Source organism: Vollenhovia emeryi, unplaced genomic scaffold, assembly GCF_000949405.1.
Source record: "Vollenhovia emeryi isolate VEMERY1.0 unplaced genomic scaffold, V.emery_V1.0 DF939136.1, whole genome shotgun sequence".
Lineage (NCBI taxonomy): Eukaryota > Metazoa > Arthropoda > Insecta > Hymenoptera > Formicidae > Vollenhovia > Vollenhovia emeryi.
This window is the reverse complement of record NW_011967230.1, coordinates 1,103,580-1,121,251: the sequence shown is the minus strand read 5'-3', so window position 1 is coordinate 1,121,251 and position 17,672 is coordinate 1,103,580. Positions and strand designations below refer to the sequence as shown.

The following is a 17,672-nucleotide window of genomic DNA, read 5'->3' as shown; positions in this document are numbered from 1 at the left end:
GTAAAATTTGCTCGAACTAATCAGAAGTTTGCATTGTATTATGTATTGGTTGTGGTCAGTATGTTCTTTCTTGTGTTTCTGCAATTCCATGAAAAATGTTTAAGATGAATAATTTTTATTTTTAGATGACAATTCAGAGCAACAAATACAAATGACACTTGTTGATATTGCTTTGTAGATGTAGAAGTAATTAATATTGTATTTGCAGTTTGTTTCAGACATACATTGCATATTTGCTATATCAGTACTTAACAATTAGGAACACTTCATATTCAAGTCCGTTCCTATCATTTTCTTATCAAATTCAGATTCCGTTCCCCGCGACGTGGTCAACCTTCGCGTCAGCGATTGATGTATAAAAAGCTGGAAAAAATTTAAGCCACGAGGCTTAAGACGCAAGGGAAATGACAGTCAAGAAGCAGCCATAGTCTTACTGTTTAAGTTTCTTCAAGTGCCATGGCTCTAAGGGCCCCTCTCTATTACTTAATTTGTGTGTATTAAAACATTTCTTGTTTCAGCAAATCAAGCGGTGCGCAAGACGTTCGTGAAAATTCAACCAATTATTTAAACGCCTACACGCCCGGAAGAAAAAGTACTGTGCATCTCTCACATCAATTTATTAATAACAAAATTTGTAGCATAATATTAATTGTGTTACAATAGTTTATAATCGAGTTAAATGCTCAAGTTTCCGTTGACATTTTAAATAGTTAAAGCGTCACATGATAATTGAGGATCATAAAAACATCTCGACTAACTCGAAGCAAATACTATCTTAAGCACCAAAATGATAAAAAGAAAAATCTCCGGAAAATTCTTTTGATTTTTGTAACAGCTCCTTTATTTCTTGTCAACTGTTACTTGTACTAGCACTTGCTTATCATGGGGCGTATGTCAAGTATTTGTAATGTATGTATAGTTATACTTCAATGTTTCTGCGTCACGCATCTCTTGACTCATGTTATTACTTATTTGTTACAACTTTATTGTATGAAGTACCTGAAAAGAAAAGTAATGGCGCATGTTATACCTCGGCAAATTATGTTTCGTTCTACCATTACATTAATATCCAAAGAAATCTCGATGCATCGACTAATTACCTCAGCATTCGTTCTTAAGCTTCAGGTGTAGCTAACGGGGCTTCTTTCTTTTCTTCAATAATAATGGCATCTTTCTTTTCGCCATTGGATTTGTCACTTTCATCCAGTTCCTTTTTAGGAGCCACCTTTAAATATCACAGCCAAGATTTATATAACAAACATGTTTGTACAAATACATTTCTAAAATGATAAAGAAACGAGATCATTTACAATGCCGATGAAAAGGGGACGCCACAATTCAATACAGACGCAACATATTAATATGTGTAACAACACGGAGTATACATTTGGAATTGTAGCTTGTATCAAGTAAATGTTTACGGAAAGTTTTCAACAGGCTCATCAAATTTCGTAATTCTCTTCTTGTCACCTTATCAATTGTTATTCAACAAGAACCGCCAGACATTAACTCCAACTATTTACCTCCTCTTTGCTAGCTTCGTCAAAGTTCTCCACTAGGTCAGGTACCTCGTCGTCCTCTTCCAACGTGGTTTTCCCGACCGCGCTACCAGCGACTGTGCTTGCTAATCGTTTCAGCTGTGTCAGACCCTCGGGCCCGAGCTGGCTCAGTATCCCCGGTAACATCTCGGTAATCTGTTTGTTCTCTCCATGACCGGTGATAGCAAATGTATTAGCGGACAGACTAGCCTGGGCTTTTGGATTATTAAAGTGGATGACTGTGCCATCGTCCTTAATCATATTAACCTCCTCTATACCAGGAATTGTATTTACAGAAAGCTTCTTCAGACAACTCTGTAACTTCTTATCATCTGTGGCAGCAGTCGCGTGTACAACCTGCAAAAGCGAGGGACAACATGAGCGACGGTGTTCAACTCCGGGGCATCAAATGGAACGTTAGTGTTCCACGTAACGTTGCTCTCGCAGCGAATAAATGTTAAACCTTCCTTCTCATCTTGTTTGAATGCTATTCACGCATCACGCGAGTTCTGATGAATTGCAAAAAAAAAGCAATTAACGTACCGATCGCGTACAGTTAAATTTACCGTACAAATCACAGAAAAACCCGGATTACCAAGACCGTGGGGCACTGTTTACAGAGGAGTCCGTACAACACACCCACAAGAGGTATCTCGCGAAACACAGGCTGCAATTAACTGGACTAACAATTTCGCACTGGTGTCCCCGTGGCGGAAATGTCGCGGTGTCACGCGTATACCGATTTACGAATCGACGCGCGTGCTAGGTAAATGACGGCGGGTCGCGCCGACGGGGCGAGCCGGAGCGGGGAGAGAAACTACCCAGCACCGGCGATTACCTTCTTCTTGCGTCGGGGTGTACCCTTGCCGCCGATTCGCACTTGGGCCTGGAGCTTCTTGAGCTTCTCGGGATTCATGGTTTAACCTCTGTCGTGCACGAGGGGGGGGAGACGGGCGCGCCTGAGCGAGGGGCGACCGCGGCTAGTTAGCGCTGCCTCACGAAGAGAACCTTCCTCTCAGCCGAGCGAGTCGACGTCGTGCGAGCGCGAGGACCGGCTACACGCGACACGTGCTCTCCGATCCGTCTGAGATGCTCGAGAAAATGGAAGCGTACTCTCGCTCGCTCGCGAACCCCTACGTCAGAGCCGACTTCCGGACGACGGCGGCGGCGGCGGCGGCGACGGCGGCGACTGCGGCGGCGCGCGGAGCGCGCTTCCGCCGCGGTTCGAAAAGTCGCGCGCGCGGTCAGGGGCTCGACTTTTTTTAGTTGATTCTCGAGAGAGAAACGTACGCGAGAAATTCCGCTCTTACAGAACAGTCGCAAGTCGATTGGCTATTATTCGCTGTGGTTTAAAAACCAGTGGTTAAAACCAGTCGACCTTGAATATACTTTTATTTTGAAAAATTAATATCTGAAGTACAGCACATTGTAATGTTGAAAAGGATCTTGAAAAGAAATTTTGAAAAAAATGCAGGATTGGGAAAGTTACTTTATAAAAGTAACTAGTTACAGTTACAGTATTCTTTCGCTAACGCTGTAACTAGTTACAGTTACAGGTTACCAATTCTGAAAAGTAACGCGTTACAGTTATAGTTACTCGAAAAGTAACGAATCGTTACTTTGCAGTTACTCCCTTACAATAGAAATAAAAATATCGCATCTGCGTCTGAATTGTAAAGCGGCGATAAAGGCGTTTATGCGCAAATGCAAGGCCTAATGCGATCTGTGGAGGTTGACAATATATATAAAGTAACTATTACTGTAACTATTAAATTAGTTACTAGTTATCGAAAAATGTAACTGATTTAAGATACAGTTACAGATGTAGAGAAAGTAACGAAGTTAGAGTTACCAAAAAGAAGTAACTGCAACTGTAACTTCGTTACAAGTAACGAGTTACTTCCCAACCCTGAAAAAATGACAAAACAATAAAAACAAAGATTACCGCTCAGTGATGCATGTATTACCATTGTTAAGCACACTTGAAAGTTATCTTGCGCCAAAGTTAAAGTCTGGGTCTCTTTGACCTACTTGTTAGCCGCTTATCGGGAAGCGCACATAAGGGAAACGTATACGAAAGATAAAGGCAGCTTGTGTGACCGCAGTCAAAATTCCATGCAATCGAAAACACAACGGAAGCCTCACGTGACATTGAATTCTTCGGATTCTCTTTAGACTCTTCGAAGGGACGAAGGGACGTTCTACGCGTTCGAAAAATTAGATAATTTATACAGGAAACAAAGATGTCACAATATAATCGAAAGTTTTCTCGGCATTACAATTGTATGTTTAGAAAAGCTGAACGGCAATTTTAAGGAAAAGAGTTGTGGCAAACATACGTAAAGTATTAAAATTGTCCTGTATGAGATACAGAAAACGAATGTTTATTGTTATGAATAATATAGGGGAAGTCAACGGCAGAGATTACGATTGTATATTTAACATCCATTTGTTAATGATTTTTGTTTCATGAAATTATATGATGTACTTGCATATGTATGTGTGTGCATTATGTAAAATTCACATTTATACAAATTGGGTAAAATTAATTACATGTATACATAATTAGTCCACTTTTAAGTAAATTTATACATATTCGTGTCATATAATAACATAATATATACATATTCATTATGTAATGTAATTTAAATAAATTTATGTCAAAGTTTAAATATTCACAAAACAGAGCCAATAATGTTAAATAATATAAATACTAATATCTTTTTACATAATAGTATTAGAATCTAAAATATATATATTTACAATATATATTACATCTTTCAAACGTTACGATGCAATAGTTAATAATGTTAACACAATTCATGTGTGTGACATTTGATGATAATTTTCTCATAAAATTAAGTTAAGAACGCGAGATAGAGAATGAAGAAAAGGAAATTGTACAGCGCCTATCGTACATCGCTAATCGTGAATACTATACGCATAAAGAAAAGATTTCTCAAATCTCATTAATTATAAAGCAATATTGAATGTTTCTGATTAAATCACACTGCAATTGTTTAATTGTGAAAATTGCATCAGTCTTCGAATCATTGATGTAAAAGCATATTAACATTTGGACTTATGTTAAAAATATACAATTATTTTCATATCATTTGCTAATAAAATTTGAATTATTTTAATAAATTATAACATTGCATTTGTAACTCTTAATGAGATAATAATTGTTCTTGTGAAGTGTCCTTTGTCTTGTAAATCTTCAAGTATCGTTTAAATATTTATGATAAAAAAGTATAAAGTTGATAACTTTAAAAATGAAAATGTTAATCATGTTTAGAAAAGGTACCTTTTCTTCTATGGCTCGTTTCGTTCTTTACATGTCCAAATTCAAACCTAATTCTAAGCTCACCAATTTTTGAGATTGGCAAAATATCCGGTATCCATTCTATCAAAAATGGTGTAGGTTCGACTTGATTTGGAGAAGTGTTCCCTACAAGTAAACAAAGCATACATTAAACAGAAATATCCAACTAATGCTATCTGTTTATGAGTGACAGCATTAATGACAGATTTTTTAAGCAATAACGAGGACTGCCAAACTTCGATAAGTCTTTAGTAAATAATCAGAATCATCCTTCGCGTCTCGAACTCTCACTTACCCACTTTTAAATACGTTTTCAGCTCTAACGGTTTAATCAACGCATTGTTATTCGTCTTTTTGAAACGATCTATCTCCGTTTCCTCTCGCTTATACAATTCATACGTTCCATCGGCGTTCTGCACGAAACTTCTCGTAATCTCCAAAGGTATGTACGGTGTCTCGAAGATACTCTTTACGTGTAATATATTTGTAATCTGCCACGTGTATTTAGTGAACGTTCCAAGCGGTACCCCGTCTTTCCTGACAAATGCCGTCGTCGAATTCGGCAAACGTTTCTTCTTGCCGCCGCATGATATTCGTTCGCGTAAGCAGTCGAAGAATATCTGCGGCACGTGGAACACCAGAGGATCGGGCTTGCCGTCGAACTGGAAATGCATCGTCTGATTTATTCGCTCGGTTATCGAAGCGAGCCACTTGATAAACGGCAAGCTCGTGCTGGACTCGTCCAAGTCGTCGTAAGTGTTTTGGTACTTTTTAACGATCTGCGATCTTGCCTTCGTCTTTCTTAACTCAATCGAATTTAGATTCGAGTTACTATTGTTTATGTGCTTCTCGTCTCTTTTCCTTTTCGTCGAAATGGTCGGTTGCGATGCGTTACCTTCGGAATTTGATGTACTTTTATTATTATTATGTACTGTTGCATTTCTGTCACCTATTTTAACACCGCTGTTATTTAAGGTAACGTTAGCATCAACGAGCTTTGCATTAGTCACATCCAACACGGCACTGGCATCGAGAACCTTCAGCGTACTTGGATCTAATATTTTTATGTTATTATCATTTAATATGTATTGACTGCTATTGAGCACATTGTACTTTGTATCCATCGTCCCTCGATCATCCAGTATTTTTATGGTACTTCCTCCTCCCAATTGAACACCATTTTGATCAATTACTTCTAAATTATGAACCTGCACATACAAAAAACTTAATAACTTCAAGCATTTGTTTCTTCTCAGCTTAGCGAAATAATTTGTACGTTCCTTACAAATTAATACAAAAAAATCTTAATATCTTAACATAAATACTTGGTCCCTTACTTGTGATATTATAGTGTTATCGTCTAATAAGCTGCGATCGCACTCTACTTCTATATTTTCGACAATACCGTGCGGCAAAATCGAAGAATCCAAATTTATAGAATCCAAGTCTAATCTGTTTCCATCCAAACTTTGTACAGTTAACGTGTCATCACGAAAAATTAATAGGTGTGCGTCGGTTTCATCAGTGGTTAAACTACCGAGATCTGAAATTTTATATCATTACTGACGCGTTATATCCCATACAGCACCAAAGCTTTCAGAAACATTTCAGAAAACATTGTTGCAATTATTTGCTGTATGGGATTATCACTCAGAGATATGTGATAAATTTCTGAGTGCGAAATACACGCGCAATCTCACCAATTCCAATAATTTTTTCCTCTTCCTCACTCTGCGGCACAGTTGCTAGAGGCTTTTCTACACTAGACTGCATTTGATCTAAATTTATGTAATATTTATGTAATCTAAACTCTTCGGTTAGCTTTGGATCGCTAGCAAAAGCACAAATGCATGCGTAAAAGTGCACGCATCGCTTTGATTCCGACGACGACGAAGTGCTAAAGTCACCTTTATCGTCTATCTTTGTTATACCCTGTAAATTAATCATTCTTCAATCGAATCTTTTCGCACTAGAAATATTATTTGCATTAGTTTGCATAAATAAGTTCAAAAATTCCATTCTATTAAATATCCACGATCGATTCGTTGAAAGTGAAAACAAAATTTGTATAAAAATTATTATGCACATTTGCTTACCTTAAACGTAGTGCAACTGCAGAAGTAACGATGTTCTACTCTATCCTTTAATTTACTAACGAAGAAAGAAAAGTGAAGATAGCCTAGGGGATGTTTCGGTGAAGCTTTACATTTCACCGCCATTACATTCTTGGAGACTCTTTGTACTAAGGGGCCAGAAGTATCCGTCGCTAACAGCCATATATCTTGCTTGATCTCATTATCTACATTCAACGACGACAATATAGAATTCTTCAGAGTTAATGGCTGCGCTTCCGCGTAACATTTTAATGCCGTTTGAATGTGCTGGCACGGGAACACAGTATTTGAATAATCTTTCTCCTAAAAATGCAATTTACAAGAGTATATAAAAGTACAGTACGAATATACTTATAGAGACGCGTTGACATGCAAGTAAAATGCTTACGTGACATTTGAGGACGCTGGTATGAAAACTTCTCTCACAGCTGTCCACGAAGCACAATGCGGTGGTTTGTGAGATAAGCGTCGTAATTGTGTTGTTCAAAATCGCGGAATTTATCAACGGCAATTGCACGAAGCCGCGGTAATCAGGTCCCTTATCCTTGACTCGTACAGAGAACACTTGCACCGTCGAGCCTGTGATGAGCTTGCACGCCTCCGTGGACAATTTCCGCTTCTCGCCCGGCTCCTTGAACACCGCGTCGCAAAATTTGTTCTTACAGCAGAGACCACGCGATCCATTGTACGTCCCGCACTTATGACATTTTCGGACTCCACGAAGGGTAGCCTTTCCCAGATCCGACAGTAGTTTCTTCAGGCGTTCCTCATTGGACATAGCTGCTACATATTACAATAACATATGTTAGCTACTCAGGCAGAATTTTCGAGTTCGTCTTTTCTACTTCTTTCATCTCTTCAGTTCATAATCAGTAAATTTCTAACGGGACCAGACTTTTCTTTCAAATCAATTTCTTAAAGGGGCATTTCTCGTTTCCTCCTTTTTATCTCACGTATACGTCAGTCGAGTGAAGAAAGTTGAGCCGGTAAGAAACGTTTATTAAAGGAAATCGCACTAAAGAAAAGTACAATTGACCGGTGAATCTTTGTGTTTTTCAAGTACTTAAAGACTGCTTGTGTTTTCAAATCATACTCTTCGCTTTCTTCCAAGCAACAGCGAGCCACTCACAAGGACAATACCCTCTCGCTGAACCAGACAGAGAGAAAATAATAAACACTAGAGTTCCAGCCAATCATTGCGCACAAACCATACAAAAGCTAATGTGTTAAATCAGTACGGTCTATCTGACCTGGCAATTGTATGCGAGGGTGAAGGACCTTACTATTTAATGAACCTGGAGGTCAATTGAGTGGGACAATTCTGTATCTTGCGCTGTAGTGAAAAGGCGAAAAGTGAGCAGCTCTGGTCTCTTTCTAACTGTCCCCTTAGAAAGAGACAAAGCCGCTCACCTTTAGCGTTTTCACTATGCTGCGAGATACAGGGGGTCAATTCTGTATCCTACACCATAGCGAAAATGCTAAAAGCGAATGGCTTTGTCTCTTTCTAACCATCCCCTTCGAAACAGACAAAGCCACTCACTTTCAGCATTTTCACTGTGGTGTCAGACACAGAATTGACCCCCTGTATCTTACAATATAGTGAAAATGCTAAACGCGAGCGGCTCCGTCTCTTTTTAAGGAGACGACTAGAAAGAGCCCAAGCTAGTCGCTTTTAGCATTTTCACTATAGTGTAAGATACAGAATTGATCCCCTGGACAGATTTAAGCCGATATTCACAGTTGGATCTTCTATTCAAGACGATCTTAAGATCATCTTTAGATACCCCGTGGCCAATGAAACGTTTCGTACAGCATCTTTTTAAATTCAAGACGATCTTGAATATAAGATCCGACTGTGAATACCGGTCCTAGTTGCAAAATCTCACGACACGACCCGTACAAGTTGTTTCTTAACGCCGTTTGCATTATTCGGCAAATTAGCCGGGATCTTTCGAGGTCAAAAAGATTGCGTATAATCAAAAGCTGGGTGAGAATTTTAAAAAAGAAGAAAGGAGGGAACAAAAATGTCATACAAATTCAAACAATCTTCTACGAAGGTGATAAAGAGCCGCGTGTTCTTGACACGAGCAAGTACAAAAAATATGTAGTACACCAATATACGAAAGACAGAGATACTTTATTTTAATGAAATTACGTAAGTAAATCAAAGTGCAATCGAGACAAACGTGAGAGAAGCCGAAGTAAAAGTTACGAAAGTGCCACGGGAAGAGAACTCTGTTGTCGTTTCTCCATTAATTTAGGCTAGGCGTGCTGTGACGCGGAGATAACTGGAAGAAAAAGGTCGCCCTCGCGAGTTGCATAATAAAAGCGATAAAACGAACGTGCCGTCGCTGCATCTGCCGCAAAGGAGAAAAGGGGGAAGCCGAGGAAACGCGCATCTCGCGTTTATTCCATCGTCGCGGGACGGCATTACCCGGGATTACATCTCGCACAAGCATATCATTATCGATGACGTTTTACCTTCCGATATCGCCGAAGCGACCGACGTGTGAGGCTCGCACAGCCGCGAGAGAAAAAGGGGTGCCTCTTTCACGACCGGATTACGTTCCGAGTTACCGATTTGCTCCGGGTAGTAAATAAATAAAGCTCGTCACGAGAGTATTCGGAGCAGAGGGCGTAACATTCCCGCCACGGTTCGGTCGAAAGGCTAGGGGGTCGATCGCGTCAGCTCTCCGCATCCGTTCCCGCCATGGACCTAAGAATCTCTGGACCGAGCACGAAGTGGGAGAACGGGCAAGGGGGCTGGCAAATTTGCGGTAAGGGGGGGGCGAGAGTGCTCTCCTTTTCTGTCCTCTTGGTATCTCATGGTATCTCTTTCTACAAGAGGTCACTGTGACCTCTTGTAGAAAGAGAGGTCCAAGAGGACAGAAAAGGAGAGCACTCTCGCCCCCCTTACCGCAAATTTGCCAGCCCCCTCGCCGTATGCTCGGTCCAGAGATTCTTAGGTCCATGGTTCCCGCACGTAGAGGAACCTCTAATGGGCGCGTTCAGAAACACCACCCGAATGCTCCAGTGTATCGATGGCAACGAATTTGATTGGTCCATTTCCTTATGCATTTGCTTATAGACCAATCCAACCAACCAAAGAATCGGCTATGAATGCCGGCCTATGAATACCGGCCTTTGACCCTCAATGGAAACGTAGTCTATGCTCGTGGATGAGAAATGTAGCGTCGGCCATCTTGATTCTCTTTCACAGAAGGAGCTTGTGGAGTCAAGATGAGGTTTGTTCGTCGTCTATCAATTTAATACGTTATTCTGACAAATACCACGGCTAGATACGCTCGAACGTGCCCTATAAATCGCTAAAATCCGGCCGCTCGTGCCAGCACGAGTTCGTGATAAAATTTTACAAAAAACTGTCTGCCGCGCGTTCGTTATCGGCGACCACATGGTCCCCCATCAGTCACGATCTTCGTCAATTCTGTCGTGTTGACGATATATTTTGCAGATAGAATCTCGCGAGAAAGACGCGATTTTCCCCTGGCGAACGTTTCACGCGCGAAGACTAGTCTCTATGTATTTCTTATGATGTTCGTGAGATAACCTCACTTTTTTTCCATGCAGCTCCTTAAAGCTACAGAAGAGGCTGGCAGCCTCGGTTATGCGATGCGGCAAGAAGAAGGTCTGGTTGGATCCCAACGAGATCAACGAGATTGCTAACACCAACTCGCGTAGGTTTTACCTCCTTATAGCACTATTATTATGTTAAGTTTATCTACCGACAAATAGATCGTTCAGCTAGCCTTCTGTGTCGTAAGAAGCGACTGAAGCTGAATCTACAATAGACACAGCGAGTCGTAAACCGCAAGAAATTGACCAATCGGTCAAATATGACGAGACTAATCTACCGTCGCTGACAGATTTCTTGTGGCTTGCGACTCGTTGCTTCTATTATAGATCCAGCCTAAGGCTAATATTACATTTGTCGTACGGCAAAATTTTTAAGTGTGTCGATTGGCTGCAAGATAGAACGAGTTCTCGTGTCTCTAGAAACTTTCTAGCTTGCAATCGGCCAACGCGCTTAAAACATTTGCCGCACGACAAATGTAATAGTATAATTGTAGCTCAGATTATGCTACTCGTCTTCTGGACCCTATTAGAGTTAATAGAGCCCAGAGGATAAGTAGCGTAAAGGTAGAGTAAAGAAAAATAGTAAGAAAGGAAACAATTAAGTCGACGACGATCCCATAAAGGGAGAACTTAAGAAAAAATTATTGCTTTATTACTTTTTTAATTTGCGTACGGAGAGATTGAATTTAATTGTATTTCTCCCAGGCCAAAACATTAGGAAACTCATCAAAGATGGTCTCATCATCAAGAAGCCTGTTGCTGTTCACTCGAGAGCTCGCGTTCGCAAGAACACTGAGGCCAGACGCAAAGGTCGTCATTGCGGCTTCGGTAAAAGAAAGGGTACGGCGAACGCCCGAACCCCTCAAAAAGTATGTACATCTCCAACGGTTTGAGCAGCGATATTTATTAGCAAGGAGTGTGTAATGATTTACGCGTGTCGCGCAGGATCTCTGGATTCAAAGGATGCGAGTTCTGCGTCGCCTCTTGAAGAAGTATCGCGAGACGAAGAAAATCGACCGCCATCTGTATCACTCGCTGTACATGAAGGCTAAAGGTAACGTTTTCAAGAACAAGCGAGTGCTGATGGAGTTCATCCACAAGAAGAAAGCGGAAAAGGCCCGCGCGGAGATGCTGTCTGATCAGGCCGAGGCCCGACGCACGAAGGTCAGGGAGGCCCGTAAACGCCGCGCCGAGCGCATCGCTTCGAAGAAGCAAGAGCTGTTGCAGTCGTATCAACGCGAGGACGATGCCGCAAAGAAATAAACCGCGTGACATATTTTAAGGAAAATTAAAAATAAATTGATAAAGAAATAATCGAAGCGAGTCAACCTTTTTCTTCCGCTTTAGACCTGAGTTAATCAAATTAATCTAATCGGAATATTTATAAGAACTATTGTACAAGAGAGCAAGATAATTCAGAGATTTCAAAAGTTTGTACTTCGAAAAAATTGTAAATAGGAGACAAGCCGACGGTTTCGAAAATCGAGGGTTTTTGGATAAACAAGTATTGATTTTATAATTAAAATATAAATGAAGAGTAGACGGAGGTATACATGAAAATTTTTCTCTTGTCGATGGTTAGCTAAAGAGTTTGTTACAATTATTGGGGGAAGAAAACGAAGTACAATCATGGCTTTGCCAGCCAATAATTGTCAACCTGTAATTGGGCAATACATATGACGGGTGATATTTTCAACTAACAATTTTCATTTTTATAATGGATCACTTGCTCAACTGATCAATTATAAAGACATTTTTGTACTACGCTTGTATTATTTTAAGTATTTTTACATTATTCTTTCAAATATCTCATTTTAAGTACATGCGACTAATATTTTAAATATATGTGATCGTTTCGTGTTCAAATTTCGCGGGTGCATTTGGACCCAAATTTCATTGGCTCGCTCATCGTGCCGCCGCCGCTATGCGCAATGATACACCTTCCTTTCAGCCATTGGCGACACTGCTTACTCCCCCGTTATGGCGACGAATCTATGAACACATGTGTCACGAGAATCCACGATTCGAGGAGTCTCATTCACGCAGAGGAGATTAAGGAGCTATTCCTCGCACGTTGATTTATCGGATTACGTGATAAGATATAATTTCGCCGCCCGAGCAACCCAGGTGAGCCGAACGGTCGGGGGATTCTCGTTGCCAAGGCCGTTGCGTCGCCGTTTCGCCTGATGCAACAGCACGCCGTACGTGCGAGATTGAACTTCGCGAGCGCGAGTATTTCACACCACGTTCTTTTGCGTTCGTCGACGGATAGTGTCTCGACAGGCCTCTGACAGCTGCTGATGATTGTCCGAGAGCGGACGGAGCGTCACCACGGGAAGCAAAAAAGGTTGAAAACTGTTTGACTGTCGGTTCTGACAACGAGCGGACGAGCATGTCTGCGAGGCAAGGCGGCAGGGCAAATGCCCCGCAGAAGACGAGGGAGGAGATCAAGGCGGAGCGCGAGGCGAGGAAGGCCGCTAAGGCCAACGCTAGGGCGATCAAGACGAGCGGTGTCGAGAATGCGGCCCCAGTGGCCAACTGCAAGGCCTCAACGGGGAATGCGAAGGTAGACGTAGCAACGGGAAAAGCTAACGAAGCAGCAGGCAAGACGAAAGGTACGCCCGTGGCAGCTGACTGTAACGAGAAAGATGCGAAAGCAATAGGCGTGGCGACAAACGCGGCAGGCTCGCATCATAACGGAGAGGCGGCAGATAAGGCGATTCAGTCTACGGGCGTTGTTCAGAACGGCGCGTCCGAGGACAAGAGCAAGGCCGAGCTGCGCGCTGAACGGAGAGCCAAGCAAGAGGCCCAGAGAGCCGCGAAGCAGAAGCAGCAGCAGCAGCAGTCGTCGACGAAGAACAGCGCGAAGAGCGTGGAGGCTCCCAAACCACACGTGGAGGCTCTCAAACCACGCGCGGAGGCTCTCAAACCACGCGCGGAGACTGCGTCCGAAAGTCCGGTGACGAAAACGGTAGTCGCCAAGACGAACAGGATAAGAGGGGACGAGCACGAGGTTCACTTGTTCAAACACTTGTATCAAGAGAGGCATGACTCGCGGTTCCACATACCCATGGTGAACGCGAACATACACCTGGCGATAGTCAAGCTGGGCGTTCAGTATGCGAATAAGATTATCGTCGGCGGCAACGCGAGATGCCTTGCGTTCTTGGCCGCCATTAAACAGATGCTCCGGGACTTTGAGAGGCCGGTGCAGGCGGACTTTGTTCGTGGCTTCGAGGCGAGACTGAAGGAGTCGCAGACGTATCTGCACCATTGCAGGCCTCTGGGCGTCTCGATGCAGAACGCCATACACCACATCCGGTGGCAGATGACGCAACTTCCGACGACACTGGCGGATGAAGAAGTATACATTTGTTTTTGGCGTATAATCACATTTTTATAATTGTATCTGTTGTCTCATTTGGTGCAAAGTTGTCAAACTTCTATAAAACAAAGACAGTCAAATATGCAATAAGTACGTGGGAAACGAAGGGGAATTGGGAGAATCTGTAAACTGCACATATATATTTATATCTTTTTAAATCTCTTTACGATTAACGCTTTAATATTGATACAATTAATTTACGGTTTATTTATTGTTTAATTTGATCTGTTGCAGGCAAAGAGTAAACTGCTAGACGTAATAGATACTTACATCTCGGAGCAAATTCAACTGGCTGGCAAAGCGATATCAATAACGATACAAAGTAAAATATCGGACGGTGATGTTATTTTAACGTACGGCTAGTGAGTATATTCTGTAATCCGCTTAGCATGATCCAGAAATTAAATTCACATATATTTCTTATTCTTTGAGAATTCGTCGTTAATTTGTAATACTACATTTACGTTTACATTTCTGTGAATAATTTTTCTCAGGAAAGGAAACTTGAAATATGATTTCTAAACAGATGCCATTTTTTCAGCTCGTCTTTAATTAATAAGATATTGATGGACGCACATGCCGTGGGCAAACAGTTTAGCGTGATTGTAGTCGATGGTAGGCCGTGGCTAGAAGGGAAGGAACAGTTGAGGCGTTTAACAAAACTCAACATAGATTGCTCGTACATAATGATCAATGCTCTCAGCTTTATCATGCCACAGGTAAATAGGTGATCGCAATGAATGGAGAACTTATTTCCAAGTGTTTGAACCATGAATTTCTCAAAAATAGATTTTACACGTCACAAAGTTATATTTAAGAGACTCAAAATAACATATAGAAAATTTTCGTTTTTACTTGTTTTTAAATGCAAAAAGTGAGAACAAGTGTCCATAGGTAAGTTAATTTTTTTTCGCATTCGATTTTGGCGACAAAGCAGGTGCCAAACGAAAGATCTTGTCAAGCTGATTACAGATACGAGGTGTGTCCCAAAAGTATCTGATCTCTGCATATATCTTTGTCCTTGGTCATCCTATTGTGGAAAACGGGTATTCAGTATTTAGGGTGGACCTTTAGGAGTAACCAAGCGGCACGACCCAACAGCTGTTCAGTCGGCAACGGTACATTCCAGAGATATCTGGTTCCAAATGTTCCATTCCATTCCAAACAAACGGTTGGTGTCTGTCCAGACGGCTTTATCGCTTACGTCCTGGGTATTTTTAGAGTCCGATATCCCTGGAACGTTAAATCGGTACACTCTGAGACTAACATATCTGCGATTATTTTGACGAGACCTTTCGTTTGGTAGCTACTTTGTGGCCAAAATCAAATGCGAAAAAAATAGGGCCGATCTTGTTCTCACTCTTTGAATATAATGTAACAAACTTTGTAAACGTATCTAATGCTGATTTTTTTTTTACTTTTACCACCGAGTTAATTTATTATTTACTTGCTTAGGTCAGCAAAGTTTTTCTAGGCGCCCACGCGATATTAGCTAACGGAGCAGTAATGTCGAGAGTTGGAACTGCGCAAGTTGCTCTGGTGGCAAAAGCCTTCAACGTTCCTGTTTTAGTAGCGTGCGAAACGCACAAATCAAGTGAACGGGTACAGACTGACTCCATCGTTCATAACGAATTAGGTAAGGACAAATTTTATCATTGTAGATATCTTTAGAGATCGTGTTTATTTTATATATTTATATAAAGTCATTAAATTTTATATTATAATTATTTGTTTACTAAGCAGCGCACATTTCTCAGCGCTCATACAATTACATTTTCGTACATATATATATATGTATAAAGAGGTGACTAAAATTTTCATCTACTGTCGCAACATTCTCAGTTTATTTGCATTATCATCCATTCATTTTGCGTGACGTTTATTTCAGGTAACGCAGACGAGCTCGTGAATCATCGATCAAAGTGCAAGAGGTCACTGCTCTCAAAATGGCGAATGAAGAAATCGTTAAACCTTTTGAACATCACTTATGACGTGACGCCGGCCGATCTTGTAACGGCCGTCGTCACGGAATTGGCGATTCTGCCGTGTACCAGTGTTCCTGTGATTTTACGGATTAAGTAATATCTCGAGTAAAACCTTCCGAGTTCTGAACTATACGTACGTTTTCTGGAAAACAGATTGAAACGAAAAATTGACCGACGCATGACGGAGGCTGGGCTCGTTTGCATTCGCCCGCTCCATGACTTGGGCCGTGTGACTATGGGAAATACTCGTCTGTTTTAAAAGAGTTTCCCGGGGATGCGGCCATTCTGCGTTCACACAATGGTCCGTCACCGAATGAGATACCAAACGTCACTCTCGAGACACGCTGCTAGCACGTTATTTCTCACTTTAAATGGTGAAATAGAGTGCAAGCGATAAGAGCATCGAGTGTGGGGTCTGGATAGCTCAGTAGGCAGAAGAGTTGCACGCAAGGTTCCAGGATCAAAGCCTGGTCTAGTCCTCGCAAAGACTATTAAGCGGCGCGTCTTACAGTTCTGTTATCTGCTAGTATCTATTAGTGCCTCCCCGAAGATACCATCCCTATTTATTATTATGGATACTTGTATCTATAATAATTTATATGTATATATGTATGTATAAAATACATATATATTTATACAGGGTGTTAATTAAATACCGTCCACTAAGTACAAAGCGTTATTCCTTGTAAAAATTTCAGTCGAGAAGTCCTGAACCAGTTTTTTTCTATCATGCTTAATAATTAATGAATCAATCCACTGAGCACCGGCCTTCAGCCGGGCGCACGTCAATGAACCGCGCGCCTGGTAGTGTGCGCGAACGCTCGGCCGCCGGCGCTCAGTGGATTGACTTACCTCATTCATTACTAATTGTAAGAATGATAGGGGAAAAAAAAAGATTCAGGACTTTCCGACTCAGATTTTTATAAGAAATAACGCTATGTACTTAGTGGGCGGGCTTTAATTAACACCTTGCATATGTATATATATTGATTTAAATATACATATATTTATATATAATGTATGTGTGTATATATATAAATATCCGTATACATATATAAAAAAATTAATTTTAACCTTTATATGCGCGATAAATGTATTTATTGATTTTAACACGGGATTAATATCAATAGAATGCATTGTTACGAATATGATCGTTGAAATCAATTTTTTTAACCTGTGATACGGAAACGTAAATTTTAATTCACTTCGGAACACTTGCCAATACTTGCTAAGTTTTCTAACGACAACTAATATCTCAATTGACATTTTATACATCTAATGTATATTACAATTACTATTTAATGTAGGGCACATGCGATGTAATTGATATGAATTTAATAAATAAAGCATCGTTTCTGATAAGGTCCCGGTGTTTATGTACTTTACGAATATGCGAATCCTCGATGTCATACCTGGCGCGCTTTAAGAATAATTATCTGATCACTGTAATGCCGACCAAATTTATTGATTCGAATCTGATAGGTTTCTCCCAGTTTCTCCCTTTGATTTTTATACTTATTTTTTATAATAAACTTTCAAGTAAGACCCCTAACTGAAATTTTTTTATTTTTTATAGCTTTTATTTCTAGCAAACTGTTGTCTGTCGTGGAACTCGTGGACATATCTCCACGTAAATCTGTAGAACAGGGTATATTTTGAATGCAATTATAGCTAGACCACATACATTTTCCACGTATGTATATACAAAATGTATATAAATGTGTCGTTATG

At 40.9% G+C, this 17,672-nt stretch overlaps 4 protein-coding genes across 5 annotated transcripts; 2 read left to right on the top strand and 2 right to left on the bottom strand.

The window, feature by feature from the left end:
* Positions 1–98: 98 nt before the first annotated feature.
* On the bottom strand, positions 99–2,695 carry LOC105567581 (transcription factor BTF3 homolog 4). The gene is made up of 4 exons (XM_012022540.1): positions 2,377–2,695; positions 1,524–1,895; positions 1,101–1,225; positions 99–999 (listed from the first exon to the last, which is right to left on the bottom strand). The coding sequence occupies exons 1-3, from the start codon at positions 2,452–2,454 to the stop codon at positions 1,115–1,117; spliced, it is 561 nt and encodes a 186-aa protein (XP_011877930.1). The 5' UTR covers positions 2,455–2,695; the 3' UTR covers positions 99–999; positions 1,101–1,114.
* Positions 2,696–4,136: 1,441 nt separating this feature from the next.
* On the bottom strand, positions 4,137–9,813 carry LOC105567580 (uncharacterized protein C2orf42 homolog). 2 transcript variants are annotated; one of them, XM_012022538.1, is made up of 7 exons: positions 9,459–9,813; positions 7,366–7,760; positions 6,960–7,280; positions 6,564–6,795; positions 6,201–6,406; positions 5,159–6,071; positions 4,137–4,989 (listed from the first exon to the last, which is right to left on the bottom strand). In XM_012022538.1, exons 2-7 carry the CDS (start codon positions 7,753–7,755, stop codon positions 4,823–4,825), a joined length of 2,229 nt encoding a protein of 742 aa, XP_011877928.1. In that variant the 5' UTR covers positions 7,756–7,760; positions 9,459–9,813; the 3' UTR covers positions 4,137–4,822. The 2 variants fall into 2 exon arrangements, with proteins under 2 accessions (XP_011877928.1, XP_011877929.1); XM_012022539.1 differs by lacking the exon at positions 9,459–9,813 and adding an exon at positions 9,320–9,435.
* Positions 9,814–10,121: 308 nt separating this feature from the next.
* On the top strand, positions 10,122–11,885 carry LOC105567579 (60S ribosomal protein L19). Its single transcript, XM_012022537.1, has 4 exons — positions 10,122–10,222; positions 10,566–10,672; positions 11,277–11,440; positions 11,517–11,885. Exons 1-4 carry the CDS (start codon positions 10,218–10,220, stop codon positions 11,832–11,834), a joined length of 594 nt encoding a protein of 197 aa, XP_011877927.1. The 5' UTR covers positions 10,122–10,217; the 3' UTR covers positions 11,835–11,885.
* Positions 11,886–12,521: 636 nt separating this feature from the next.
* Positions 12,522–16,980, top strand: LOC105567578 (translation initiation factor eIF-2B subunit delta). Its single transcript, XM_012022536.1, has 5 exons — positions 12,522–13,935; positions 14,191–14,318; positions 14,498–14,675; positions 15,412–15,592; positions 15,845–16,980. Exons 1-5 carry the CDS (start codon positions 12,964–12,966, stop codon positions 16,036–16,038), a joined length of 1,653 nt encoding a protein of 550 aa, XP_011877926.1. The 5' UTR covers positions 12,522–12,963; the 3' UTR covers positions 16,039–16,980.
* Positions 16,981–17,672: the final 692 nt, after the last annotated feature.

What these genes read in the sequence shown, in the direction of transcription:
- LOC105567579 (XM_012022537.1), top strand. An exon ending in GATTGCTAACACCAACTCGC is followed by an intron (nt 10,673 to 11,276) that starts GTAGGTTTTACC and finishes TATTTCTCCCAG; the next exon opens with GCCAAAACATTAGGAAACTC. An exon ending in ACGCCCGAACCCCTCAAAAA is followed by an intron (nt 11,441 to 11,516) that starts GTATGTACATCT and finishes CGTGTCGCGCAG; the next exon opens with GATCTCTGGATTCAAAGGAT.
- LOC105567580 (XM_012022538.1), bottom strand. Translation starts at nt 7,755, where the DNA reads ATGTCCAATGAGGAACGCCTGAAGAAACTACTGTCGGATCTGGGAAAG. An exon ending in CCAGCGTCCTCAAATGTCAC is followed by an intron (nt 7,281 to 7,365) that starts GTAAGCATTTTA and finishes TTGCATTTTTAG; the next exon opens with GAGAAAGATTATTCAAATAC. An exon ending in GCAGTTGCACTACGTTTAAG is followed by an intron (nt 6,796 to 6,959) that starts GTAAGCAAATGT and finishes ATTAATTTACAG; the next exon opens with GGTATAACAAAGATAGACGA.
- LOC105567581 (XM_012022540.1), bottom strand. Translation starts at nt 2,454, where the DNA reads ATGAATCCCGAGAAGCTCAAGAAGCTCCAGGCCCAAGTGCGAATCGGC. An exon ending in CACCCCGACGCAAGAAGAAG is followed by an intron (nt 1,896 to 2,376) that starts GTAATCGCCGGT and finishes TCGCTTTTGCAG; the next exon opens with GTTGTACACGCGACTGCTGC. An exon ending in ACGAAGCTAGCAAAGAGGAG is followed by an intron (nt 1,226 to 1,523) that starts GTAAATAGTTGG and finishes TGATATTTAAAG; the next exon opens with GTGGCTCCTAAAAAGGAACT.
- LOC105567578 (XM_012022536.1), top strand. Translation starts at nt 12,964, where the DNA reads ATGTCTGCGAGGCAAGGCGGCAGGGCAAATGCCCCGCAGAAGACGAGG. An exon ending in TCAGCTTTATCATGCCACAG is followed by an intron (nt 14,676 to 15,411) that starts GTAAATAGGTGA and finishes TTACTTGCTTAG; the next exon opens with GTCAGCAAAGTTTTTCTAGG. An exon ending in CATCGTTCATAACGAATTAG is followed by an intron (nt 15,593 to 15,844) that starts GTAAGGACAAAT and finishes CGTTTATTTCAG; the next exon opens with GTAACGCAGACGAGCTCGTG.